This window comes from Muntiacus reevesi, chromosome 4 (genome assembly GCF_963930625.1).
Source record: "Muntiacus reevesi chromosome 4, mMunRee1.1, whole genome shotgun sequence".
NCBI lineage: Eukaryota > Metazoa > Chordata > Mammalia > Artiodactyla > Cervidae > Muntiacus > Muntiacus reevesi.
Genome location: NC_089252.1, coordinates 170,945,747 through 170,973,611, shown reverse-complemented (window position 1 = coordinate 170,973,611; position 27,865 = coordinate 170,945,747). Strand labels below are relative to the sequence as shown.

The window sequence follows — 27,865 nt, the reverse complement described above, 5'->3', positions numbered from 1 at the left end:
GTAGGGCTGGTGGCAGGTAGGATTCCTTCAAAATTAAATCCAGAGTTTAATTAAACCCACGAGACCCTGGAGAGGCTGGGAGCACAGCTCTCCAGGGCACAGTCAGTGATGCTGGACGGTCACATCCATCACTGGAATAGAGGAAGCGCCTCATCCTAGACGGGTTATGGAGGCTTGGGGCAGGCTTCAGTTCAGCCAGGGGCTCCCATGGCCCTTCCTATATTAAAGCCAAAGGTTGTGCTGAAAATGAAAAATATAAAAGACCCCAGCCCTGTCCCACCCTATCCAAAAATCCCCACAACAGGAACAGCAAAAGAAAAGTTTTCTGTTTTGTTAATTTTTTTTTCTTTTTCCTTTCTTTAAAAAAAAAAAAAAAAAAAAAAGTAAATAAATTAAATTGCCAACAATGTGGCTGGGCTAGAAAAGTGGGGTGGCCATAATCAGGCCTTTCTTAAAAAAAAAAAGTGGGAGGGAAAGAGTGAAATATAAACAAACAACAATGGCCAAAGAAGGTTATCAAAATAACTAGTTACAATCGCAGGGCTGGTGAGGGGTCTAGGGGGCGAGTGTGGCCCGTGCCACAGAGGCAGCACCCACCCGCCTGCAGCAGAAGCCAGCAACCCACTTCTTGCTGAGCACATTCTCCCCAGGAGACTAACCCCTCACCCCCAGCCCTGTCGTGCCTAACCGTGAGAAAGTGTAGGAAAGAAGAGCTCATCTGAAAATATTCGGCATCCCCCACTCTACGCCACAGGCCCGGCAGGAGCCCACACCTTGAAGTGGCCTGGGGGTATTGCTTGGCGCCGAGGTCCAGCCTTCCCTCAAGGGCCACCAGCGATGGCCTGCTGGCCTCATTGTTTACGTCTAGGCTTCGGGTTCCTGTCTGCCATTTCTTCAGGATGTCTGCTCCCCACAGCTGCCCTCTAAACACTGTTCAGAGTCAACAGACCTGTCTCATCTGGATCCCCAGGTTTTGGAGGAGGGGAGCAGTTAGCGATCCCTTGTTCCATCCTGACCCTCTATCGAAAATGAGTATCTTTGTGCTTTCTGAAAGTATCTGGAACCAGGGACCCTAGGCAGAAAACAGAAATAGAGATGGGGACTTTCCCAACCAGGTGGAAGATTTACAGACATCTTGGGGGAAGAAATTAGACAAAAGGAGGGAATCTGGGTTTCCCACCTGAAAGGCTGAGCAGAGCGCCCTGCGGGCCCCTTCAGTGGTGGCAGAGCTGGGACACGTGTGGCTCCAGCGTAAGCCACGCCATGAAGGAAAGGGGGGAGGACTTGGGGCCCTGCTGCTGGAGGGACAGGATCTCCAGTCTCCATCTCTTGCAGGGAGCCGTCACGATCTAGATCTCCTCCACGCCGTGCGCAAAGATCATGACAAGCCCTGGCTCCTGCACCATGTCGTCGCCCATGTGCTGGTTCTCACAGGCCATCACGACAACGGCCTGCTTGCCGGGGATGCGCTTCGCCACGTAGTTCTCATAGTAACGCCGGTTCATCTGTCTCGTCTCTAGCGTGGCCAGACCCTGCGGCCAGCTCCGCTCGTGGGCGTTTTCGATCAGCTCGTTGACGATGGAGGCAGGACAGCCACTCTCCACCAGGGAGCGCTTGATGACAGCCTGGAGCACAGCGTCCGGGGTGGAGATCATGCCGCCCCAGCGGGTCACTCGTGCAGGCTGCAGGGAGTTCACCCACCTGTGTGGGGGGGAGTGGGAGGTGGTCAGTGAGGGTCAGCCCCTTGCTCTGCACTGGGCTTTTCTCCTAATAGGAACGACTGCCTGCTCTGCGCTCAGCCTAACTCGATTCCTCCTTCCTTCCATCATTGGTTCAGAAACCCCAGGTTTTCCCTAGTTGGTCCCATCTGAGTGTTACCACGTGTTTCTCACCAGATTAAAGCCCACAAGTGTAGGCTTCCTGTTGTTTCTCCTGAAAATTCCAATACCTAGCACATGGTGCCTGGCAGGTAGTAAGTACTCGACAAAAGTGAATACCGAACGAAGCGATCATTCGTCTGTTCTGTGTGCCGTGCGGCGCGGTACAGGCTGACTCCGCTTGGTCTGCGAACCATGCAGAACTCCAGAACGGAACGGGATCTTAGACTTCACTTGTTTTTGCCACATTTTAGATTACTTTCCTGGATTTTTTCACTCTTCTCTGAACTGTAAACTCCCCGAAGACAGGGACAATATTTTCTCTTTTAACACAGGATTTTGTGCATGTGGGTCCCCACCGAACTCTTGGGTAAGCTTACCCTTCCATCCACCCCCCAAAAATATGAGATTCTCTGCTGGGGCTGAAGGTGAGCCCCTCTCCTCCACCTCGTGCTCCTCATCCCAGCATCTGAGGAGCGGCGGCCCCAGCGCAGCCCTCTCCTGCCCCTCCGCCGCGCCCCGCTCTCCTCTCGGCAGGGCTCACGGCCAGGACAGGAACGCGTGACTCCACATCCCGAACGACACTCACTCTAGAATCTCGTTGTACTCAATGGTCTCTTCCAGGTTCTGAAGGTTGGGATTGACACTGCGAATTGCACGCATGTATGCCTTGAGCAGCTGAATGTCTCGCTTCTGTTGGAGGGAAGGGGAAGAAGGGAAAATGGTTAAGACAGACAACAGATGAAAGACAAGACGAAGGAAACCCAGAGGTGTGAGGCACAACCAGACGGGAAGCTTCATGAGGACAGGGGTTCGACTGCATCAGCCCCAGCTGCACCCCCAGGGCTTAGCGGAGTGTCTTCAAGGGAAAGCGTTTGATAAACAGTGAATAAATGAATGTCACTGATGGGATAGTGAGGAGCGAGGAGAGCTCCCGTCTGATTCGCTGTTGTGCACGGGTAGGGTGCCCGCTGACCAGGCGCCCAGGCCTGCGGCTCACACCCGGCCCGTCACCCGTGGGCACACGCTGCTCCCCGCACTCACACCCCGCCCGTCACCCGTGGGCACACGCCCCGTGCCCCCCGCACTCACACCCCGCCCGTCACCCGCGGGCACACACTGCTCCCCGCACTCACACCCGCCCGTCACCCGCGGGCACACGCCCCGTGCCCCCCGCACTCACACCCCGCCCGTCACCCGCGGGCACACACTGCTCCCCGCACTCACACCCCGCCCGTCACCCGCGGGCACACCCTGCTCCCCGCACTCACACCCGCCCGTCACCCGCGGGCACACGCCCCGCGCTCCCCGCACTCACACCCCGCCCGTCACCCGCGGGCACACACTGCTCCCCGCACTCACACCCCGCCCGTCACCCGCGGGCACACACTGCTCCCCGCACTCACACCCGCCCGTCACCCGCGGGCACACGCCCCGCGCTCCCCGCACTCACACCCGCCCGTCACCCGCGGGCACACGCTGCTCCCCGCACTCACACCCCGCCCGTCACCCGCGGGCACACGCTCCCTGCTCCCCGCACTCACACCCCGCCCGTCACCCGCGGGCACACGCTGTTCCCCGCACTCACACCCGCCCGTCACCCGCAGGCACACGCTGTTCCCCGCGCTCACACCCCGCCCGTCACCCGCGGGCACACACTGCTCCCCGCACTCACACCCCGCCCGTCACCCGCGGGCACACGCTGCTCCCCGCACTCACACCCGCCCGTCACCCGCGGGCACACGCCCCGCGCTCCCCGCACTCACACCCCGCCCGTCACCCGCGGGCACACACTGCTCCCCGCACTCACACCCCGCCCGTCACCCGCGGGCACACACTGCTCCCCGCACTCACACCCGCCCGTCACCCGCGGGCACACGCCCCGCGCTCCCCGCACTCACACCCGCCCGTCACCCGCGGGCACACGCTGCTCCCCGCACTCACACCCCGCCCGTCACCCGCGGGCACACGCTCCCTGCTCCCCGCACTCACACCCCGCCCGTCACCCGCGGGCACACGCTGTTCCCCGCACTCACACCCGCCCGTCACCCGCAGGCACACGCTGCTCCCCGCACTCACACCCCGCCCGTCACCCGCGGGCACACGCTGCTCCCCGCACTCACACCCGCCCGTCACCCGCAGGCACACGCTGTTCCCCGCGCTCACACCCCGCCCGTCACCCGCGGGCACACACTGCTCCCCGCACTCACACCCGCCCGTCACCCGCGGGCACACGCTGCTCCCCGCACTCACACCCGCCCGTCACCCGCAGGCACACGCTGTTCCCCGCGCTCACACCCCGCCCGTCACCCGCGGGCACACACTGCTCCCCGCACTCACACCCCGCCCGTCACCCGCGGGCACACGCTGCTCCCCGCACTCACACCCGCCCGTCACCCGCGGGCACACGCTGCTCCCCGCACTCACACCCGCCCGTCACCCGCGGGCACACGCTGCTCCCTGCACTCACACCCGCCCGTCACCCGCGGGCACACGCTGCTCCCCGCACTCACACCCGCCCGTCACCCGCGGGCACACGCTGTTCCCCGCGCTCACACCCCGCCCGTCACCCGCGGGCACACGCTGCTCCCCGCACTCACACCCCGCCCGTCACCCGCGGGCACACGCTGCTCCCCGCACTCACACCCGCCCGTCACCCGCGGGCACACGCTGCTCCCTGCACTCACACCCGCCCGTCACCCGCGGGCACACGCTGCTCCCCGCACTCACACCCGCCCGTCACCCGCGGGCACACGCTGTTCCCCGCGCTCACACCCCGCCCGTCACCCGCGGGCACACACTGCTCCCCGCACTCACACCCCGCCCGTCACCCGCGGGCACACGCTGCTCCCCGCACTCACACCCGCCCGTCACCCGCGGGCACACGCTGCTCCCTGCACTCACACCCGCCCGTCACCCGCGGGCACACGCTGCTCCCCGCACTCACACCCGCCCGTCACCCGCGGGCACACGCTGTTCCCCGCGCTCACACCCCGCCCGTCACCCGCGGGCACACGCTGCTCCCCGCACTCACACCCGCCCGTCCCCCGCGGGCACACCCTGCTCCCCGCGGCTCACACCCGCCCGTCACCCGCGGGCACACGCTGCTCCCCGCACTCACACCCCGCCCGTCACCCGCGGGCACACGCTGTTCCCCGCGCTCACACCCCGCCCGTCACCCGCGGGCACACGCTCCGTGCTCCCAGCAGCTCACACCCCGCCCGTCACCCGCGGGCACACGCTCCCCGCACTCACACGCCGCCCGTCACCCGCGGGCACACACTCCTTGCTCCCCGCACTCACACCCCGCCCGTCACCCGCGGGCACACGCTGTTCCCCGCGCTCACACCCCGCCCGTCACCCGCGGGCACACGCTGTTCCCCGCGCTCACACCCCGCCCGTCACCCGCGGGCACACGCTGCTCCCCGCACTCACACCCGCCCGTCACCCGCGGGCACACGCTGCTCCCCGCACTCACACCCGCCCGTCCCCCGCGGGCACACCCTGCTCCCCGCGGCTCACACCCGCCCGTCACCCGCGGGCACACGCTGCTCCCCGCACTCACACCCGCCCGTCACCCGCGGGCACACGCTGCTCCCCGCACTCACACCCGCCCGTCACCCGCGGGCACACCCTGCTCCCCGCGCTCACACCCCGCCCGTCACCCGCGGGCACACGCTGCTCCCCGCACTCACACGCCGCCCATCACCCGCGGGCACACCCTGCTCCCCGCGCTCACACCCCGCCCGTCCCCCGCGGGCACACCGCGGCCCCGGCCCCACCTGCTCCGCCAGCTGGTGCCTGTGCTCCGCCGAGGCCTTCTCCAGCTCCGCGATCCGCGTCTGCTGCTGCTGCACCACTGAGCGCAGGTGCTTGATGCAGTTGTGGTTGGGCAGCTCATCTTTGGGCATCTCCAGGCTGCCAGCCAGGGCGGGAAAAGCACACACAGGAGCGTTCGGTGAGACACGTGGGCGCAGGCAGGTGAGGGCTGAGAGGGCCTTTTCTACCGGGAATTACTAACATTCACTCGCCTCTAACATCCTCTTGTTTCTCGCCTTCACTTCCTTCTCCCCAGCGCCCCCACCCCACACCCCTTTTGTCTCCTTCCTCCTCCGGGACAGTGTTTTATCTCCCACATGGCTCTGCGTTCCTCCTACAGACTCTGCCTGTGGACTCATTCCTTCTGAGAAGCCCTAGATTCAAAGCGCCAGCTATCAGTATTTAATCATATATTTCATACCCCAAAGAAAGACAAAATCGGACCAGAGGTAACATGAGAGGCCTGGAAATTAGAGCAGTGAATCTGACAGAAGTCATCCTGGACAGAGGAGGAGGGACGTAAACCAGTCTTTAGTGGTCTCGCAGAGACCGCTGAACCGCCGGCTCCCTTCTCTTATTAAAGCAAGAGCACCAAGACCGCAGCTCGGAAAGCAGCCCGAAACGGACCCTGGAGCAGGGAGCCAGGGACGCCAGGCCTGTGCACACAGGAGCCCTCCGGCAGGGAGCGGGAGGCCCACAGACCTCTGCGGGCGGCAGAAAGGCGGGACCCTTACCCGCAGCCCTGCTCGCAGGTCACAGGCCGTTTGGGGTTGTGCTCACAGTCACTGAGGTGAGACATGAGGTTGTCAAGCCGGACAATAGCACTGCAGCCGAACACAGCGTTGTCGCAGGCGATCTGCAGCTTGGACAGCATGTTCCGCATGATCCGGGGCACGGGGCGCAGGTGGGCGACCGTCACCACGCTCCGGTCCACCGGACACGTCTGCTGCTGAGAGAACCACTGGGTGATGCAGGCGTTGCAGAAGGCATGCTCGCAGTGAGGCGCCTGGGAGGCCGCAGGGCGAAAAGGACACAGAATTAGCCGGAGCTAGGAGCCGGGGGCGGAAACTCTGCAGAGCCCATCGAGCCGCCGCGGCTCCCGGGGCCAGAGGTCCCTGGGGTCACGGCAGCGGTGAGATCTGCGACGGGCAGGGCTTCAGACATGCTTCCTGGGCTCAAGATTCCAAGTGGATTGTGACGTAAGACAAGTAAAAAGTTACATAACAAGAAGAACTATAAATAACATTCCAGGACAGTGAGAGAGAGGCGTGCGGTGGTCAATTATTAAATGCCAACTGGATTACAGACACAGTAATTGCCAAAGAAATCCAGGAGGGTGAGATCTTTCCAGTCTAGGTCAATCAGGACAGGTATTTATAGACAGGACAGAATTTGGTATCTCCTGAGAGATGAGTTGGGGGGAGGGGGGCAGACACTAACTGGCAGAAGTTCATTATTTTCGGCTGCGAGACCTCAGTTCCCCAGTCAAGGACTGAAATCGTGCCACAACGGTCAAAGTGCCGAATGCCTAACCAGTAGACCACCATGGAGCTCCCCCAAGCTCTTATAAGGCCCAGCCTGAGGTGCTGCCCTGAGTCCCAAGGAACAATGCCTACACTCCAAAACAGGTCGAGACTTTGTAGAATCGCATTCTCTTCAGTTTCATAAAGATCACAGTTCAGCCGACTTCCTGCTTTGGCAAAGTGAGAGGATTCTCTGGCCTCCATCATGGGACAGGCAGAGCGGGCACCTACTAGATGTTGATGAATGGATGAATGATTCAGGTGCTTTTTATGAGCCAAACATTTTGCCACGTGGTTAAGTTAAAAAAAGGTAAGGCAGTTTCTGCCTTCAAAATGCTCACAGATTGTAACATACAAAGGCTTCATAAGAAAAGAAGTCATTATCAATATCATTAATCCAACTGTCAGTACATTTTTATTTTTCACTGAAAGACATAATGTTTTGATTCTTTTCAAAATCTTAGACCCTATCTCCAGAAAAATCCTAAGTGTGTCCACTTTTCTCCATCTGTACTACCACTAACCCAGTTCCAGCGGTCACCTCTCATCTAAGTTATCACGTCTTCCAACTGGTCTTCCCACTTCTACCTTGCCCCTTTAGAGTCCATCCTACATTCGGCACCTGGAGTGATCGTTTAGAAATGCAAACTGAATCATATTCCTCACCTGCTTAAAATTTTACAGTGGTTTCCATTACACCTACAATAAGTCCAAACTCCTGCCCAGGACTTAAAAGTTCTGTTCGATCTGGCCCTGTGCCTCTCCTCACACCGTGCTCCCAGCACGGACTTCAGGCCTGTCTGGCTTTCTCGCTGTTCCTCGTCCCGCCCTGCTCATTCCTGTCTCTTGCTTTTGCTGCTGCCCTTTACTGGCCCCTTATCATTCAGATCTCGGCTCAGCTGAACTTCTTTCATGACCTATCTAAACTTGCCACCCCTGCACAGATATACAGAAGGTGCTAGCTTTGTATAAGAAAGGTAGGCAAACATATGTGTACATTCAGACGTGCTTGTATCTGCCCACACACACACTGGAAGGATGGCAAATTAATAGAAACGGCTGTCGATGAGAGGATTAGGTGGACTGGGACAAAGATGAATTAAGACTTTTCACCATACATCTTTTTCTACTGTTTTGATTTCTAAACCATATGAATTTATTATCTATTATCTATTTTTTAAAAAATGATGTAGGGAAATCAGCATCCCTAGCAGAAGCTTTCTGTCCTTGGAAATGCGTCTATTAACCAGGCTTGCTCCTCAGAATGTGAAGCCTGAGTGGGTGGGGAAGGATGTTCTGCCTCAGACAGTCACTAACTGCCACTGATTTCTCCACGTGTGACTCACGTCAAAGGACGGAGCCAGAAAACAGACAGGGCGCTGCCAGGCTGGAGGGGAAGCTGGCACACCCTGTGACCTTGTGACATCACAATGGAGGCTGCTCCACACCCAGCCAGTCTGCTTCCGAAGGCATGCATGCGTGCGAAGTCGCTTCAGTCATGTCTGAGTCTTTGCAGCCCTATGGACTGCAGCCCACCAGGCTCCTCTGCGTCCACGGGATTTCCCAGGACGGGAACACTGGGGTGGGCTACCATTTGCCTCTCCAGGGGATCTTCCCGGCCCAGGGATCGAACCTGCACCTCTTACGTCTCCCGCCCCGGCAGCGGAGTTCTCCACCCCGGGTGCCACCTGGCAGCAGGCTGCAGGGGCAGGGCCAGGGCCCTGGGGTGCATTCGGAGTTTCATCCAGTTCCGTCATCTGTGTCCCTTTGGGTAGCTGACAGCTGGAGAGCAAGAATAAACCCCGAGAATCAGGGGAGCCTCAGGGAGAGGCGGAAGCAGTGGGTGGGGGAAGGGCCACCAGCCCCCCGTGACTGGTGTCTGGGTCTGGAACACGGAATTGTCTCCACCCAGCCAGAGGAGCGGCAGAGGATTAACTGGTATCTACAGAGCATAGGCAATAAGGACCGCGCAGAATGATGTCCATGAACACAGCTGTTGAGAATTCACCTCGTTCACTGTACTTGCCTGGTAACCAGTCACGAGCTCCACACTTGCCCCAGGGAGACACAATTATCTTTGGTCTCTCAAAGCTGGTAAAGAAATGACCTAGTAAAGGTTGCAGCTTTCACATCACAATGCCGAGTACATGGCTGCATTAAAAACTGTTTTCCCCAAAAAATCCCAGGAAGAAACTAGGTCAGTTCACACAGTTCCCCACTTCCCATGTTAAACAGGAGGCAGGCCCTCAGGCTGATAGGAGAAGGCGATGGCAGCCCACTCCAGTGTTCTTGCCTGGAGAACCCCAGGGACGGGGGAGCCTGGTGGGCTGCCGTCTATGGGGTCGCACAGCGTCGGACACGACTGAGGCGACTTAGCAGCAGCAGCAGGCTGATAACCTGAAACACTGCATCAAGAAAATTTAGAGAGAACTTACTAGGAGAATCCAGAAGTTCAGTCATGGAAAGGAAGGTGGAACCTAGTTAGAGCCCCTGAAGAGAAAAAGCAGCTGCCAGGCTACCGTCAAGAGGACAAACAGCTGGCCATCCGACGCATGAAAAGCTCACCTCGGAAGAAAACCGGAACCGACTGCACTTCCGCGGCGTCCGCTCTGGGCGGCCCCTGGACGGCCCCATTCCCGGCGTCGCCGCCTGGCTCCTGGGCCCCCAGCCTCCGGTCTGCGTGTGTCAGGAGTGCGGGGAGCGGCAGCCTGAGCAGGGACTTCCCCGTTGGCCCCATTTCTGTGAATGTTTTCTGCTGTCTCACCAAACCTGCCGTCAACCCAACTCACCTGAACTGGCTCCTCCAAGACTCCACTGCAGATAGGACAGATAAGGTCTTCGTCAACATCCCCCTGGAAACGGGTTACATCATACCCCATGTCTCATCACTGAAACCCAGGTCCTGGAAGGAACAACAGAGGGAAAAGAGGCCAGTTCAGAAGAATACAGATATGTGCCAACTTCACCGCATTGCCAAGACCCACTCATTTGTCCAATAAATATTTATTGAGAGCTTACTACACACCAGTCATTTGTGGGGCAGCAGGGGAAGCTGACTCAAGAAATTTAACTCTAATGGGAGAATTAAAGGATTTTATATAAACATATGCTTAAAATATGAAATGATCAATGCTCTCAGGGTAAGCACAGGGCATTATGATGGCAAGAAATTTGGATACCTAACCCAGGCTGAAAGGAGAGGGAGGCTGAGTTTTCCAGGACACTAGCAGGACAAACAAGTAGTTGGCTAGGTTGCGGGCGTGGGGGTGGGGAGGGAGTGGGGCAGCCTGAGCAGGGTGGGACATTAGGGCTTCAGGCATATGAGATAGTGTATTTAAAGGCCCAGAAGTAAGAGGAGATATATGATGAGTTCAGGGAGCCATAGTGATTCAGAAAAAGGCTGATCTGAAGGCTGCAAGAGAGAGAGTGTCAAAATACAAGGCTGGAAAAGCAAGCCAGGGCCAGGCCATGGGAAGTCTGGCCTGAGGAATTTGGACTTCACCCTGAAGGCCACAGGGAACCACTGAAAGACTTTAAAAGGAACGATGGTAAAAGTTCTCTTTTGGAATCACTCTGTAATGGGGCTGAGATTAGAGACAGGAAGAACATCTAGGCAGGAGAGGAAGGTGAGAGCGTGCATTCTGGCGATGGTGATGGCAGGGAAGCTCAAGAGAGCGCACACTCACAGAGCAGCGGCCGCCACACGCCTTCCCTGGGCTCCTGAAGATCGAACCCAGATAAGGCTGTGTGCATGCCCAGTCGCCGGGTCACGGACTGTCGCCCACGAGGCTCCTCTGTTCATGGCATTCTTTTTCCCAGGCAAGAATGCTGGAGTGGGTTGCCATTTCCTCCTAGGGGATCTTCCTGACCCAGGGATAAAAACTGCGTCTCCTGCATTACAGGCAGACTCCTTACCTCGGCCACCTGGGAGGCCCCAGATCAGACGCCGCCGAACAGGGACTGAAACTCGCCCGTGGACACCCAGCCAGTGGGCTACTTGGAGCAAGCATGGGCACCTGACACAAGCGTGGACAGTCCACAGACCAGTCGTCAGACCGTGACGTCCTGAGAAAGATGCGCTACGTGAGTCAGGAAGTCCTCAGAAACTGGGAATTATGCTGTTCAATTCACAAGAGGGGGGATGGGGGATTTCCCTGGCAGTCCAGAGGGAGGACTTGGTGTTTTCACTGTGGTGGCCTGGGTCTGATCCCAGGTCGTGGATCCAAGAGCTCTGAAGCTGCGTGGCTCAAAGGTAAACAAACAAACAAACAAACAAAAATAGAAAATAAAAGGGCAGGGAATGGAATGGACGCAGAGAGGCCGTGCTAGGTCAAGTACAAACTAAAGTACAGCAGTGGATTGACTTAAGACTGACTGCGTTTACATCCCTAGTTCTACTACTCATCAGCTGTGTGACCTCGGGCAGGCCATGTACACGTCCTAAACCTCAATGGCTTTTTAAACAGATGAAGTGGGTGGGTAAGAAAACGCATGAGAAACATTGAGCACGGTGTTCGCTGGCACACACCAGGCACTCGATACAGAGTGACCATCATTCGTGTGCACGGCTTTCTTCATTTGACTGTGCCACGCGGCATCTTAGTTCCTCCAGGGGCCCTGACCACTGGATGGCCAGGGAGTTCAGTTCAGTCGCTCAGTCTTGTCTGACTCTTCCCGACACCATGGACTGCAGCACGCCAGGCCTCCCTGTCCATCACCAACTCCCGCAGTTTACCCACACCCATGTCCATCGAGTCGGTGATGCCATCCAGCCATCTCATCCTCTGTATCCCCTTCTCTTCCCACCTTCAATCTTTCCCAGCACCAGGGTCTTTTCAAATGAGTTAGCTCTTCACAGCAGGTGGCCAAAGTATTGGAGCTTCAGCTTCAGCATCAGTCCTTCCAATGAACGCCCAGGACTGATCTCCTTCAGGATGGACTGGTTGGACCTCCTTGCAGTCCAAGGGACTCTCAAGAGTCTTCTCCAACACCACAGTTCAAAAGCATCAATTCTTCGGCACTCGGCTTTCTTCACTGTCCAACTCTCACATCCATACATGACTCCTGGAAAAACCATAGCCTTGACTAGACGGACCTCTGTTGCCAAAGTAATGTCTCTGCTTTTTAATATGCTGTCTAGGTTGGTCATAACTTTCCTTCCAAGGAGCAAGCGTCTTTTAATTTCATGGCTGCAGTCACCATCTGCAGTGATTTTGGAGCCCCCCAAAATAAAGTCTGACACTGTTTCCACTGTTTCCCCATCTATTTCCCATGAGGTGATGGGACCAGATGCCATGATCTTAGTTTTCTGAATGTTGAGTTTTAAGCCAACTTTTCACTCTCCTCTTTCACTTTCATCAGGAGGCTCTTTAGTTTTTCTTCACTTTCTGCCATAAGGGTGGTGTCATCTGCATATCTGAGGTTATCAATATTTCTCCTGGCAATCTTGATTCCAGCCTGTGCTTCTTCCAGTCCAGCATTTCTCATGATGTTCTCTGCATAAAAGCTAAATATGCAGGGTGACAATATACAGCTTTGATGTACTCCTTTCCCGATTTGTAACTAGTATTTTGTTCCATGTCCAGTTCTAACTATTGCTTCTTGACCTGCATACAGATTTCTTAGGAGGCAGGTCAGGTGGTCTGGTATTCCTATCTCTTTCAGAATTTTCCACAGTTTGCTGTGATTCACACAGTCAAAGGCTTTGGTGTAGTCAATAAAGCAGAAGGAGATGTTTTTCTGGAACTCCCTTGCTTTTTCCATGATCCAATGGGTGTTGGCAACTTGATCTCTGGTTCCTCTGCCTTTTCTAAATCCAGCCTGAACATTTGGAAGTTCACGGTTCACATACTGTTGAAGCCTGGCTTGGAGAATTTTGAGCATTACTTTGCTAGTGCGTGAGATGAGTGCAATTGTGCGGTACTTTAATTCCCTATTTATGTAACATCTAATTTCTACTACTTGATTAAAAATTCCTTAAGAGTAGGAACTCACAAGTTACATCCAATTTAACACCAAGCTACAGTTCTTAACAAAACATACGATATTGGTGTGACTAAATGTTGCTTTAACTAGGAGCTTCCAGGCAAACAGTGTATAGTGGACATGTATTTCTGCCTATCTACCATCCCATCTTCTGTGAACAGCATCAAGTTTTCCTTTAGGAATCACATCCTGGTTCCTAATGGACATGTGACCCAACCCAGGACAAGAAGAGAGATGTCTGGGACTCTCAAGGAGTTTGTATAGCTGGGAGGATGCACAACTCAGCGTGGTCAGTGACCAGCCCTGCCATTAATGAGGAGCGCCGACTTACGGAATGACACCATGATTGGGAATTCCCTGGTGGTCCAGTGGTCAGGGCTGTCCCACTGCTGGGGGCACAGGTTCAATCCCTGGCTGGGAAACTAAAATCGCACATGCCACAAAGCTCGGCCAAAACTTAAAAAATGACGCCACAATAAAGGAAGCAGAGCTGAGAAACAAAATTTAGATGGGATCATTTGAGGGTCTGGATTCAGTCATGTCTGAAGCCACAATCACTTTCTGAACATAAGTTACGTAAGTCAGTAAATTCCCTATTATGTTTAGGCTGGTTTGAGCTGGGTTTCTGTAACTTTAAACAGACAAGATCCTGACTAACATGCTGGCTAATGGAGATAAGAAATCACAAGGCTCACTCTGAAACCACTCAGCTTTCTTCACCCATTTTATGCAGGGACAACGATACCCCATGAGACCGCTACAGTCACACTGGCCTCCATCACCGCCATTTCTCTGCATTCCTGTCCCTCCACTTCTAGGATCTACATTCAGGGCCTTGGGTTTACTAACAGTGCCTCTGAAACTGTCACTCTAAACTACCTTGGTCTGGCTATCTTCCTCTAAGATGGGGCTATCCATGGAGAGAAGGGAACCCTCCCACACTGTTGGTGGGAATGTAAACTGGTACAGCCACTGTGGAGAAGAGTATATAAAGGCTCCTTAAAAAACTAAAAAAGTTAAAATAAAACCTAAAAATAGGGCTTCCCTGGTGGCTCAGCGGTAAAGAATACACCTGCCTCGCCTATGCAGGAGACACGGAGACATGGATCTTCCTGACCCAGGAAGAGACCACATGCCTGAGAACAAGCAAGCCCACGTGCCTCCACCACTGAGCCTGTGCCCTAAAGCCTGTGAGCTGCAACTGCTGAGCCACAGGCTAAAACCACGAGGCCTGTGCTCCGAGAGCCCATGCTCTGCAAGAGAGAAACCGCTGCCGCGAGAAGCATGAGCATCTCACCGAGAGAGCAGCCCCTGCTCAGGCGACGAGAGAAAAGCTCTCACGGCAACAGAGACCTAGCACAGCCAGAAATAAATAAATGAATAAAATTTGTAAAGAAGAGTATTAAAAAAATTCTACTAAAAAGAGAGCTACTGTATGACCCTGCAATCCCAGTGCTGGGCATATACCCAGAGGAAAACATGGTCTGAGAGGATACACGCACCTCAAAGTTCACTGCAGCGCTGTTTACAACAGCCAGCCCATGGGAGGAACCTAAATATCCACCGGCAGAGGAGTAGATAAAGAAGATGTGATACACAGATTCAGTGGAATATTACTCAGCCCTAAAAAGGGAAACCAAGGCCATCTGCAGCAACATGATGAACTAGAGACTGTCACACTGAATGAAGTCAGAGAAGGAGAAGTGTCGCATGACGTTCCTATATGTGGAATCTAAAAAGAAATAATACACATGAGCTTATTTACAAAACAGAAATACACTCACAGACTTAGCGAATGAACTTATGGTTGTCGGGGGAAGGATGGAAGGAAGGGAAAGCTAGGGAGTTTGGAATCCACATGTACACGCTGCTATATTTAAGAAGGACGACCAACAAGGACCTAGGGAACAGCACAGGAAACTCTGCTCAACGTTATACGGCAGCCTCGGTGGGAGGGGAGTTTTGGGGAGAACGGATGCATGTATACATATGACTGAGTACCTTTGCTGAAACTATCACAGCATCATTAATCAACTATACTCTAATATAAATTAAAAGTTAAAAAAGAAGTGGGGATCTCCATATATTTGTCTCACCTCAGACCTCTGACCTTCTCTTCCTATGTCAACATTCTTTTGAATAATCCATCACCAGCAATGGATCAGAGTGAGTACATGAAGGGTGTTATTAAAGACATCATAAACTGAAACGTAAAACCCAGAACAAAGGTCCCCTGTGATTCTCCTTGTTGCGACTCACTGAACAAGGAGGATGGCGGTGAGAGAGCCAGGAGAGAGCAGCCAGGGTCGCTGTTCTGTGGCCCTCCTCACTGACCGCCGCAGCGCACACCACGGCATTGCTCCCTCCAGGAATTCTCCCCTCTCTCTCGTCCACAAGGCTCCCAGAGAAGCTGCCCCACTCGGACAGAGGCTTACCCTAGGCAGCAGCCGACTGGGCCAAGGGTGAGCACGCAACCCAGCCAGGGCCAACATCTCTGTTGGATCTGAACTTGACATCAAGCAAGAAGAGCTGCTCTTTCTCTGTGTGCCATGTTCACTGAGGAAGACGGTTTACAGAGGGAGAGAAAAGACAGATGGACACAGTGAGAAAGGCCTGGATGACAGCAGCAAAGTCCTGAGACCAGAGCGCAGGAGTGTTGCCGAGATCCAGCTGCCTTCCTGACTTTGGTCTGTGAGACCCCCTGGGTACCCTCTTTTCATTTAAGTTACTTTGAGTTGGGCTTCTGTATCTTCCAACCAAAAGAATCCTGGCTCAAACAACAGCAAAGAGACAGCATATAGCATTAGAAGCTTGAAGAGGGATGGTTTAAATTAAGAGTAATGAAGACTCTAGGATACTACAGTGGGGTTAGAGTAAACCTGGAAGTTATGGGAGTGCCTGAAGGATTTTTGTTGACATAAATTTACAGGTTTTTTTATTTTGACAATTTCAGACTTCCAAAGATCCCATATATCCTTCATCCAGACTCCTTAAATGCTTATATTTAGCCACATTTATAACTAACATATATATATATATATCAAATTTTTTTGAACTTTTAAGAGTAAACTGCAGACTTGATGCTTTTAACCCTAAATAAATACTGTGTACTGTATTTCCTAAAAAGAACATTTTCTATATTGATAGTAAAATTATAAAAATCAGGAAATTAACACGGAAGTAATACTATATTTACAAACCATGTTCCAGTTGCCAGTTGTCTAAATAATCTCCTTGAGCAAAAGAACATTCAAGATTATGTTGAATTATATTATGCACTGAGTTGTCAAACTTCTTTAATCCTATGACTGAAAAAGTTACTAAATCCTTTTTGTTTTTTATAAATTTGACATTCTTTTAAGAAGACACACAGGACTTCCCTGGGGGTACAGTGGATAAGAACCCATCTGCCAATGCAGCGGACACAGGTCCGATCCCTGGTCCAGAAAGATCCCACAGGCCACAGAGCAACTAGGCCCATACACCTGCATGCTGCAGCTCCTGAAGCCCATATGCCAGGAGCCTAATGCTCCATAGAGAAGCCGCCACCACGAGGAAGCCCACGCGCCGCAGCTGGAGAGCAGCCCCCATCACTGCAGCTAGCGAACGCCCAGCACGGCCAACACCAAACAAGAATGCACGCCAGTTATATGAGTATGTCTCCCATTTGTCTGATGTTTCCTCAGGATTAAATTCAGCTTTTGGGACTTCCTTGGCAGTCCAGTGGCTAAGATTCCAAGCTCCCAATGCAGGGGGCCCAGGTTTGATACCTGATCAGGGAACTAGATCCCAGATGCAGCAACTAAGATTCTGAATGCCACAACTAAAGATTCTGCATACTGCAGCTAAGACCTGGCGCAGCCAAATAAATAGATAAATATTTAAAATAAATAAGTAAATTCAGGTTTCATTTTAGGCAAAAATACCACGAAGTAGCATTGTGTTCTCAATGCATCGTGTCAGGAGCACATAATGTTGATCTGTGCTGTTCCTGGTGGTACCAGCTTTGACCCTTTGGTTAACTGCTATCTGTCAAGGTTTCTCTACTCTAAGAGTTATTATTTTTTCCTATGTAATCAGTAAGAATGCTGTGAGGGAGATTCTTTAAGTGTGTGTACACCTGAAGGTGTTTAAGAAACTGACATGATCAGCTTTCTATTTTAGACTGGCAGATTCTGGCAGCTGTGCAAAAAATATACGGGGTAGGGAATATTAGAGAAAGTAAGATCTTTGTAGGAGTTTATTGTAAAAATTAAGATTAAAAAAAGTATAAAGGTTCAAACCAAGGCATTTAAGAGAAGGAATCAGGAATCAAGCAGGCCAGTGGCTGTTGGGACTCCCACGCTTCCACTTCGGAGAACTAGGATCCTGCAAACTGCATGGTGTGGCCAAAAATAACAATAATAAAATGAATAAACACAAAAAAATTTTTTTTAATGCATAAACAAAAACTTTTAAAGAGGGAATTTATATTAGTTCCAGAAGTAATAAAAAGATTACTCTTTCGTTTCTGCCTTAGATAATTAGTGGTGAATTCTTATTTACCAAAATAAGAAACTGAAAAAGATCAGGATGGGGTAAAAAGTAATGATCCTGGACTTGGACATGTAGAGTTTCAGATTCCAAGCAGAAATCCTGAAGGTAATAGCTGGTGGGGTTTGAAAGGCCACAGGGGAAAGTACACAGAATGAAAACACAATGAGGGTGGTTCTGAAGTCTATAGAACACTAGGGAGCACTGATTCTTTGCTTTATTTTTTAGTTTTCCTTTCTTCACAAGTAGTATGTATGACTTTATGCTCATTTTAAAAGAATAAAGCCAAAATAAATAAATAAATAAAAGAATAAAGCCACCCTTCCCACCTTCCTCTCCCCATCCACTGCTTGGTGAGCACCCCTTCTCTCAGTCGCCCTGTCCTCCTTTGCTATACATAGATATTTTTTTTTTGCCCACGCTGTACGCATGCAGAATCTTAATTTCGCCAAAACCAGGGATCGACCCGTGCCCCCTGCAGTGGAAGCTCAGAGTCTTAACCACTGGGCCGCCAGAGAAGTCCCAGAGAATCATGTATGAAGGAAGCCCTGCTCCCGTGTAGTTTGTATTCTAGTGGCTAAGAATTTTCAAGCCACCATTCTAAGCCTTGATTACAATGTGTTTTGCCATTCCCTTCAGGACTGAAGTTTGCCTGATTGCCAGTTTCTCCCCTGAAACAAATCATGTTGCAATTAACACCCCTGTAACATGGTTTTTTTGGAGCATGAGAACAAATCTCTCTCCTAGGACAGATATCGAGAGCTGGAATTGCTGGGCTGAATGGTGGGCTTGCTATTTGTTTTCTAGACACTTCCCTATACTCCAGAAAGGCCCTTTCAATTTACAACACCAACAGTGTGTGAAAATACTTTAATAATGACACTTAAAAGGGGGGCAGGGAAGGAGCCTGAAAAAAAAAAAGAGACTGAAAAAGATTGGCCCCTGATAAGAGAAAACCCTGGAGAGAAGAGAGTCACAGAAGGTAAGGGAGGTGGGGGTGTGGCGAGGAGGAAGGAAAGAGGAATTCCTGTGTCATGAGTAGAGCTTCCGTTTTGCAAGATGAGAATGTTCCAGAGGTCTGTTTCACAACAATGTGAATATACTTAACATTATTGAACTGTATGCTCAAAAATGGTTAAGATGGGAATTTTGTGTTATGTGTTTTTACCACACACACACAAGTTGAGGAAGTGGAATGTTTGGAGGGAAAAGAAGTGTCAAAAACTGTGAACACAAGTTAAACTAAAGAGAGCAGAAACTGCCAAGACATGGGGCCGTGGACGCCCGCAGCAGAGGGGGCTTCAGGGCGCTGGAAGCGGGGCCAGGCTGCAGGGAATCCCGGTGAGCGGGTGAGGCAGAGACGGGGCCTGAAGAAAACCGTCAAAAGCTGGGTTTCCAGGGAAGAAAGGGGGAGAACCAGCTAGAGGAGCCCAGGAGGCTGAGCATGGGGCTGGGTAGGGGTTTCCTCCTTAAGCTAAGGAAGGTTTGAGGATGTGTATGTACCGAAAGGAAAGCTCCAGTGAAGAAGGAAAAGTACAGATGAGAATCTGGTCACTGAGGGGAAGGCAGGATGGAAACCAGGGAGCATGTTAAACAGGGAGAGGGCCACCTTCAAAGCAGGAAGGCAGACAGACTTCCCTGGCGGTCCAGTGGTTAGGAATGCGCCTGACAGTGCAGGGGGCGCGGTCCGATCCCTGCGCAAAGACCCCGCACGCCGAGAGGCAGCCGAGCCAGCGCCCTGTAGCCCCGAAAGCCCAGACGCCCGGAGCCCGTGTCCTGAGACAGGAGAAGCCACTGCAGTCAGAGGGCCCGTGACGCGGTCAACAGGTGTCTTCACTGGCGGCGATCAGAGAAAGCCTGCGTCAGCAGCGAGGACCAAGAGCAGCCAAAATAAACAAAATCCTTTTTAAAAAATTAAGGCTTAAAAAAAAGCAGGAAAGAAGAATGGGACTGAAAGAGGTCCAGACAAGTTTTCAAAAATCACACTAATGAACTTTTAAAAATCAGATAATCACACTCATTTAAATGAACAGTAAAGTACAGCTACACCTAATTACGGTGATATAAGCCCACCTGATGGAAGAGCGTATCTAGCGTATCTGCTTTATTTTTTTAAACACCTATTTGTTTATTTTGTTTTCGGCTGCACTGGCTCTTGGGTGCTGGGCACAGCCGTCTCGAGCTGCAGAGCCCGGCCTCTCGCCGTGGCGGCCTCTCTCGCTGCCAGGCACAGTCTGGGGGCGCCAGGACTTCAGGGGCTGCACCTCGTGGGCTCTGGAGCACCGGCTGCTGCAGCCGCGGGCTATTTGGGATCTTCCCAGCTGCTGCTCAGCCGCTCAGTCGTGTCTGACTCTGCGACCCACGCCAGGCTTCCCTGTCCTTCACGATCTCCTGGAGCTTGCTCAAACTCATGTCCGTGGAATTGGTGATACCATGCAACCATCACGTCCTCGGTCATCTCTTTCTCCTCCTCCCTTCAATCTTTCCAGCATCAGGGTCTTTTCCAGTGAGTCAGCTCTTTGCATCAGGTGGCCAAAGTAGCAGAGCTTCAGGTTCAGCAGATCAAACGCACGTCCCCTGCCTTGGCAGGCAGATTCTTAACCACTGGACCACCAGGGAAGCCTGAGCATACGTATTTTACATGATGCTTATGAGGAATATACGATAACATGGTGTATTGGGTTGACCAAAAAGTTTGTTCAGGTTTTTTGTAATATCTTATGGAAAAACTCAAACTTTTTGGCCAACCCAATAATAGATTTTAAAAAGTAGGACACAAAATTGAATATAGATCTGTTTAAATACAGTTTTCCCCACTGACCTGGTTAAGACAGTCTCATTTTTGCCTTCAGAGCTGGACTGGGCCACAAGAGACCATCTGGTCTAACACATCGGGACGGGAATCCTCTCCATGGCATGCAACAGTCAGGCACCCTGAGCCTAGCCAGTCCTGGGAGAGGTCGCGACGCAGAGCAGCAGGAACACGGGCGGGGAGCACCTCCAGCCGAGACCGCGCTCTCCGCCAGCGCCTGGAGCGCCTGCGTCCTCCCGCAGCAGGCACTGGGGGCTCTGCCTGTGGGCCGACCTCCAAGGACACAGTGGAGCTCACCGCCTCTCCTATGCAGTTAAGCGGCCTGACACCGGGGGTGCTCTCCTGAAGAGTGGCTAGGTGCGACCTGAGGCAGCCTCTACACGACGACAGAAGCATCACCCGACACCCATAACTCACCCGTTCAGCCCCTGACTTTACAATATTTGAAAATGAAGTCAAAGCGTCAGTCGCTCAGTCGTGTCCATCTCTTTGCAACCCCACGGACTACAGCCCACCAAGCTCCTCTGTCCATGGATCTCCAGGCAAGAATACCGGAGTGGATGGCCATTTCCTTCTCCAGGGGACCTATCTTCCTGACCCAGGGATCGAACCCAGGTCTCCTGCCCTGCAGGCAGATTCTTTACCATCTGAGGCACCAGAGAAGCTTCTAACAATATTTACCTCAATTAAATAAACAAAGTGTAAGCTGGTTTCTCTATAATAGCTATTATATTAATCAGAGGAAAAAAAATTATTACTGCCCTAAAATGTACCAGGTATGAAGTCTTCCAAGATATACTGCTAAGAGAAAAAAACTAAGGTATATAATAGTACATGGAAAAGTGCCAAAATAAGCACAAAATATAATACATATGCGTATTAAGAATGCACATGAATATGCTTTCATATACACGGAACTCTCCAGAAATGGCCGATAGTGGCTGCTGCTGAAGAAGGGTCATTAAGGAACAGGAATGGGGAAATTTTTAATTTCCTCAGTTATCCCTTTGTATCTTTGAAAAAGATTTTCTTTGTGTAAGTGTACTCAATAGTCACATAAAGAAATACTTTTATTAATTATCCTAAACTGTGAAAGTATTAAGGTTAAATGAAAAAACATGTCCAAAACACTCAATGTCACATATACTATATGCGTCATTTATATCATGTAACATATACAACACACATACATAACACGCTATATACTAGAGCAAGGTCTGAAAAAAATTTATCCAGAAATCCTAATTTCAGTAACTTAGCCTAAGGAAATAATTACACAAGTGAGCAAAACAATATATCAGGCTGTTTATCTAAGTATTGTTTATAATAGTACAAAAAAATCAGAAGTGACACAAACATACAGTAGAATTCCTTACATCCTTAAAATGGGATACAATGTAGCATTAATATGACTTAGATATTTTTATTAATATTTACTTATTTGGGCTATTCAAATTTATTCATTATTTATATAAGTAAAATGACATTTATTCATAGTATATATTCTACACTGCCATTTTCATTAAAAAAATTTTATGTGTGTACATACTTATGCTGGAAGCATAAGAGAAGCTGAGTACAGACATTTAGCACGTTTACTTTTTTTCTCCATACTTTTTTTAAAATTGAAGTATAGCTGATATTCAGTATGAATGACAGGTGTACAATACAGTGATTCACAATTTCTGAAGGTTCTACTCCATTTAGAGTTATTATTATAAGATATTGATGCAGCCGGTGCAGCCAAATAAATATTTAAAATAAAATGCTATCTTAAGGAAGACTACGAATTCTGAATTCCCCATATTAATAGTACTTTTAATTACCTCAGAGTTTTGCTTTATTAGTTTTTTTCCTCCTTTTTTTTTTTACAATGATGTTTTACTTATGCAACCAAATAATAATTAAATCATTATTTATTGAATATTTCTACATCCTAGGCACAATTCTAAGCATTTCTGGCATATTAACTCAACTGATTTTTACAATAACTATGAGTTACTCTGTGAGATCAGCGTGACCATGATCTACCTTTTACAGATGGGAAAGAGATGCACAAAGGTTAAGAAGCTTCTCTAGCGACTTCTCTGGTGATCTAGTGGCTAAGACCCCCTGCTCCCAATGCAGTGGGCTGGGTTCGATCCCTGGTCGGGAAACTAGATCTCCACGGTAAAACTAAGAGTTTGCATGCCGCAGCTATTAATAAACGATCCTGTGTGCCACAACTACGACACAGCACAGCCAAATAATTACATAAACGTTAAAAAAAAAAAAAAGCTTTCCCAAAATCACACAGCTAACAGGTGGTGGAGCCAGATCCCAACCCAGGCAGACCGGCCCCAGAGCTAAGCCTTTAACTGCTATGCTAAACTGCCTCTCAAACTGAAACATGCAAGCTGCCAAAACAGTAGATATAGTGTGGTCCCATCTATATAAAAACTTCTTTTTTAAACTGGAATATATTGTGTCCATGTTTTAAAAATCTACTGAGATTATAATTTTGATCTACAGAACATATTTCTGCAAGACAATTTAAAAAAACTCAGTTACCTTAGAGCAAGGGGCAAAAATTAAAACAATACCCTTCTCTCTCTTGTCGCTATGGGCAATGCAGAAGGCAGGCTGAGTCTGCAGCGCGCTTCACTTGTGTCTTAATCTCAAAAGCGGTCCTGGGGCTTCCCGGGTGGCCCGGTGGCTCCCAGTGCGGGGCGCGTGTGTTTGATTCCTGGTCGGGGAACTAGGTCTCACAGGCCACAACCGAGACCCGGCGCAGCCAAATAAACATTTAAAATAAAATGCCATCTTAAGGAAGACTATGAATTCTGAAAACTGATCTTAGTGCGGTCTCACGGGATCCCACATCCCCAAAAGAAACAGCAGAGAAGGTGCCTCAGCCGGTCCAGAGATGGTCAGAGGCTGTAAGAAGCCAGCAGCCAGGCTGAGGAGTCACCAGGCTCCCACCATAAAGGCAGGCTCACAGAACTCTGCGAAGACGCTGGGCTTGCTCTCTCCGAATTGGAACCTCCGCTTTGTCTGCCTGGAGATGCTCCCGCTTTGTCCACCCTCCTCTGACTATTCTTTCAGAGGTGCGACCTCAAGCATTAAGGGGAAATTTAGATTTCGTTCTGACTAGGGTATTTGTCGTCTATGGGAAACCTGCTGAAGGAAGTGGTTATACACAGCCTCGGAAGCCAGCTCCTGGCCCATCTCGCCTGCCCCTGGGTGGACAGTCGAGCTGACAGGCCAGGCTCTGTGACTGTTCCTTCTCTCTCTCGGGCTCTCAACATTACTGAGGGACTACCACGGGGGCGTTCTCATTTCACGCGGGGTGCCTCGCAAGAACTCAGCTGCTTACTGCCCTAGCGACAGAAGCCTTAATAAACCTGAAACCACGGAGACCACAAGAATCACAGCCGGTGACCACAGCCACTGCAAGCACGGCTTCCTCGATCTCCTCCTTGAGCTGCAGGGGAGGAAAAGGCCTTGGAAGGCTTCACGTCAGTTGGGGAGCTGAACGAAATTAGCACTGAAGTGTTCCTTCAGGCCTATAGGAGTCCTGCCAACTCACCCAATTTGAACATCCTGAACCCCAACTGAAAACTGCATTCCCAGCAGGCCGGAGCCAAAGCAGGTAATCAGGAGGATGCGCTTCCTCACTGCTACGCCGGGATGGCTCTACGCTGCTGCTCAGCATTAATTATAAAAATGTGAGGGCCTCGCTGGTGGTCCCATGGTCGAGAACCCTCCTTGTGATGCAGGGGACACAGGTTTGATGATGCCCGGTCCGGGAAAATTCCACAGACCTCAGAGCAACTGAGCTTCTGTGCCACGACCACGGAGCCCACGGGCCGGAGCCCGCGTCTGCAGCGAGAGACGCCAGCGCAGTGGGAGCCCGTGCACCGCAAGGGGAGGGCAGCCCCACTTCCCACAACTGGGGAAGCCCACGGACAGCAACACAGCGCGGCTGAAAATAGTAAGTCAACGAATTCATTAATTTCAAATAAACAAACACACACTTGAGAACGTTACTAGACCGCTCCCTACACCCCTGTAACTTACTGTTGCCGTTGTTTTCACTGGTCTACTCCCAGATAGAGCTAGGAATTCAAAACAGATTGTTTCTAAAGGAGCCTGAACATTTACCCTCCCTTATTCAGGGTTTCTTGAACCCATGTACCGATATGCAAACCACGCACATTCACACACACACACATTAGTGCAACCGCTCCCATTTTAGGGTGACTGGGTATGCTGTCACCAAAGCTTGGCAAAAACATACTGGTAAAATCCAAGCCTAAGTGCTGTCATCTCCTCCTCCTCCTCTCTCCTCCATGCCCTGAATACAACACAGGTGCGGAGGGCTGAGAATTCTCCAGCGCCGTTTACTACAAATCACCAGACATTAAGGCAAAGAGCCCCATAACCTGCTCCACTGTAATGAAACAGGCGGCTCCTAGGAATTTCAACCCAGTGAAGAAAGTAGCTGGTGAAGGGTGCCTCACGGGCGCCCCTAAAACATTTCATCTTACTCCCTGTCTCCCAATAAAGAAACAGATGTGGAAAAAGAACGCCGAGTTGAGAATCTAGAAGCCACTCGAGCTCTATCACCAAGCAGTGCGTGACCCTGGGCAACTGACGGCACGTCTCCGGGCCTCAGCTCCCTTTACTCCACATGAAATGAAGCATCCGAGACAATACTAGTCTAGTAAGTACAGAAACAGGCTAAATTAGGGGTAATTACATTATAACAGGCGCCCTGGCTTTATGAGAGTCAACTTTGACCTTGCTCTCTTTAGGCAACCCTCCTGACTTTCTACATGAAAGAAAGTGGTCTTTCGCATCTAAGCAATAGAATCCTTAGAGTGAAGTCACTCCCTCTCTTAGAGAACTGAGCTCTTAGAACTTGGTTTCCTCATTGCCTCTAAGGTTCCATTTAATTCCAGAATTCTGTGATCCAGACTAGATTTAGCACAGGAGATTTTTAAAGTCAGGCTTCTTCAGCACACTTTAATTGGTTAAATTTGAAAGAGAATCCAGAGGGGGACTTCTTGGTGGTCCAGTGGCTAAGACTCCAAGCTCCCAATGCAGGGGCCCTGAGTTCAGTACCTGGTCTGGGAACTCGATCCCACACACAGCGACTAAGATTCGGCACACGCAAATAAAACAAATATTTTTTAAAAATAAATAAATAAACAAGCATCCAGAGGTCACACAATCCTTCAGAAACTCCCAACTAACAACTCTAACACCTAGGGTGAGGCTGACCAGGCCTCAAAGACCAGCAAGGACCGCCCCCAACCTCATCTTCACGTAAAAGACACAGCAAGCACAATCCTCGTCCTCAAACACATGTGCAGGCTTGAGTTCAGTGAGTGAGTACGCAGGATATAAAACACACAAAAAGAGTAAAACTTAACAATCTATCAGCAAGTAAAAGTTAACAGTTCATGTAAGACATAAGCATGCCATCAAGAACAGACTGACGTGGGTTAATCACAGAAAAGTTTATGCATAAAAGAGTTTTGAAAATCAGGTTTTCAAGAGCAGAAGGAATCCAGAGTAGCAGAGAAGAGGGTTGAAGCCCAGAAGGGGGTTCTGAACCAACGCTTTTTACCTTCCAAGTGTTGGGGGGCAGGTTCCCTGTTTACAAGGCTCCGACCCCCTGATGCCTCCGCTCACTGCCGCTCAGGAGACGCTCCCAGCAACCCATCTTGTTGGCTATTCTCCGACCGAGTCTTCCTTCCTAGTAACAAGCTTCATCGCCAAGGGGATGGGTGTGATGTCACAGTCGGGGAGCGCACTATTAATAGGAACAAGGAAGAAGGAGGTGAGTCAGGAGCAGTACCTGCACTAGGCAATGAAACTAGACAGACTCGGGTCTGACGGTCGGTTGAGGAGGACAAGACAACTCCCCTGAGAGCCGCAGGTTTCAGGGTTCGCAGGCTCCTCCGCAAGGAGTGAGGTCATCTGCTGAGGAGCCACACGCCCAGGCCAAGTGATTCAAACACAGCCGAGGTGGGGAGAGAAAGCGACAAGAAGCCAGGCAGGGGAGAGCAGCTGTCTGAGGCAGAGAAGATGCTTTAATTCAGCGCCTACGACTGCAAGGAACGCCAGCGAACCCAAATCCGTGGCTACGTATCACCGAGAGCCGTGACACCTCACGTGCGCAGCATGAGGCTTTAATGTTCCCAAAGTGCTTTCACATACATTATTTCACAGAAAAAGAATCTGTCCTACTCTCCACTCGAAAAGTACTGTTTCACAAGGAGAAGATACTCAAGAATATTGGCATAGGTGTAATTCTACTTTCAAGTCTGGAAATATACCTCAAGGGATCAGGCTTTTTTTTTTAAAAAATGAAGAGGCAGTCAATCAGGAAATTACTAGACAACTGGGAAGACCAAACTCTCGTTACGAAAAGGATGAAACCAAGCAGAGGGAGACAAGGCTTCAGATGCAGAACAGAAACTACTCAAATCCCTTTCCTCACCTTCACATCGATCAATATTAAGGGCTGTGTTAGGAAGGATGACAATTTTTATCCACAAAACAGAGACCACCTCTCCCTGAGTCTGGTACATGGGCTCATTAGTTTACTATGCTCAGCAGCCATAACATGTTAGTGCAGTATTTAAAAACTAATCGGAGGGTAAAGGTGCCAGGCCGGGTCCACTTTCTCTTCCCTGTAGTTGGGGGCAGTGAGGGGGGAGTTGATAGGTCTCTCCCATCCATCATACATCCATACATACAGAGGCATGTACAATGCTTCTTCCACTTTGACAAGAGTATTTCCCAACAGCCTGGCATCTGCCCCTGCACCTCAAGAAAAGCTTCCAGGAATCAGTGCTATGTTCAGTCTCCTAGAGACAAGCTCCAGACTAACAGTTGTCCATCCTGGGAAAAGCTGTACCCCCTCACAGCTCTCCTGACCAGAACAAAACAGGATTTTTCAACACAGAGGGTCACGTGGGGTCAGGAGACCTGGACTCTGGTCCCTGCTCTGCCAGCTGCTCGACTTCTAACAAGCCGTGTATCCCTTCTGCAGTTTTCAATTTCTTCACCTGTCAAGCAGGCACAATGATAACTTGACTTATCTATCTTACATATTGTCCAGGAAAATCAAATGACATAAGAAATATGAAAGCATACTGAATACTGCTATTCATACCACTATTTGTACAAACACCATGAGGTATTTGTAGTAATAGAATGCAAAATAAATTTAGAGTACTGAGGGTCCATGAGAAAATACTTGAAAGAAGCTTGTTTCTTGTTTTCCATCCAGGTGCAGCCACAAAGTGGGCTGGACACCCAGG

General features: G+C 50.9%; 1 protein-coding gene across 5 annotated transcripts in view; it reads right to left on the bottom strand.

Moving 5' to 3' along the window:
* Nucleotides 1–367: 367 nt before the first annotated feature.
* Nucleotides 368–27,865, bottom strand: part of RNF41 (ring finger protein 41) — a 28,546-nt gene continuing 1,048 nt past the window's right edge. For 2 of the 5 annotated variants that reach the window (XM_065934909.1, XM_065934907.1), the window contains exons 2-8: nt 26,164–26,349; nt 10,009–10,121; nt 9,785–9,895; nt 6,431–6,702; nt 5,660–5,795; nt 2,467–2,570; nt 368–1,701 (exon numbers count right to left, since the gene is read on the bottom strand). In XM_065934909.1, the coding sequence (XP_065790981.1) occupies nt 1,350–1,701; nt 2,467–2,570; nt 5,660–5,795; nt 6,431–6,702; nt 9,785–9,895; nt 10,009–10,098 (1,065 nt within the window). In that variant the 5' untranslated portion in view covers nt 10,099–10,121; nt 26,164–26,349 and the 3' untranslated portion in view covers nt 368–1,349. Of the gene's footprint in view, nt 1,702–2,466; nt 2,571–5,659; nt 5,796–6,430; nt 6,703–9,784; nt 9,896–10,008; nt 10,122–11,134; nt 11,285–26,163; nt 26,350–27,865 lie in introns of all 5 variants that reach the window. The other 3 variants (XM_065934908.1, XM_065934911.1, XM_065934910.1) reach the window with 3 other exon arrangements.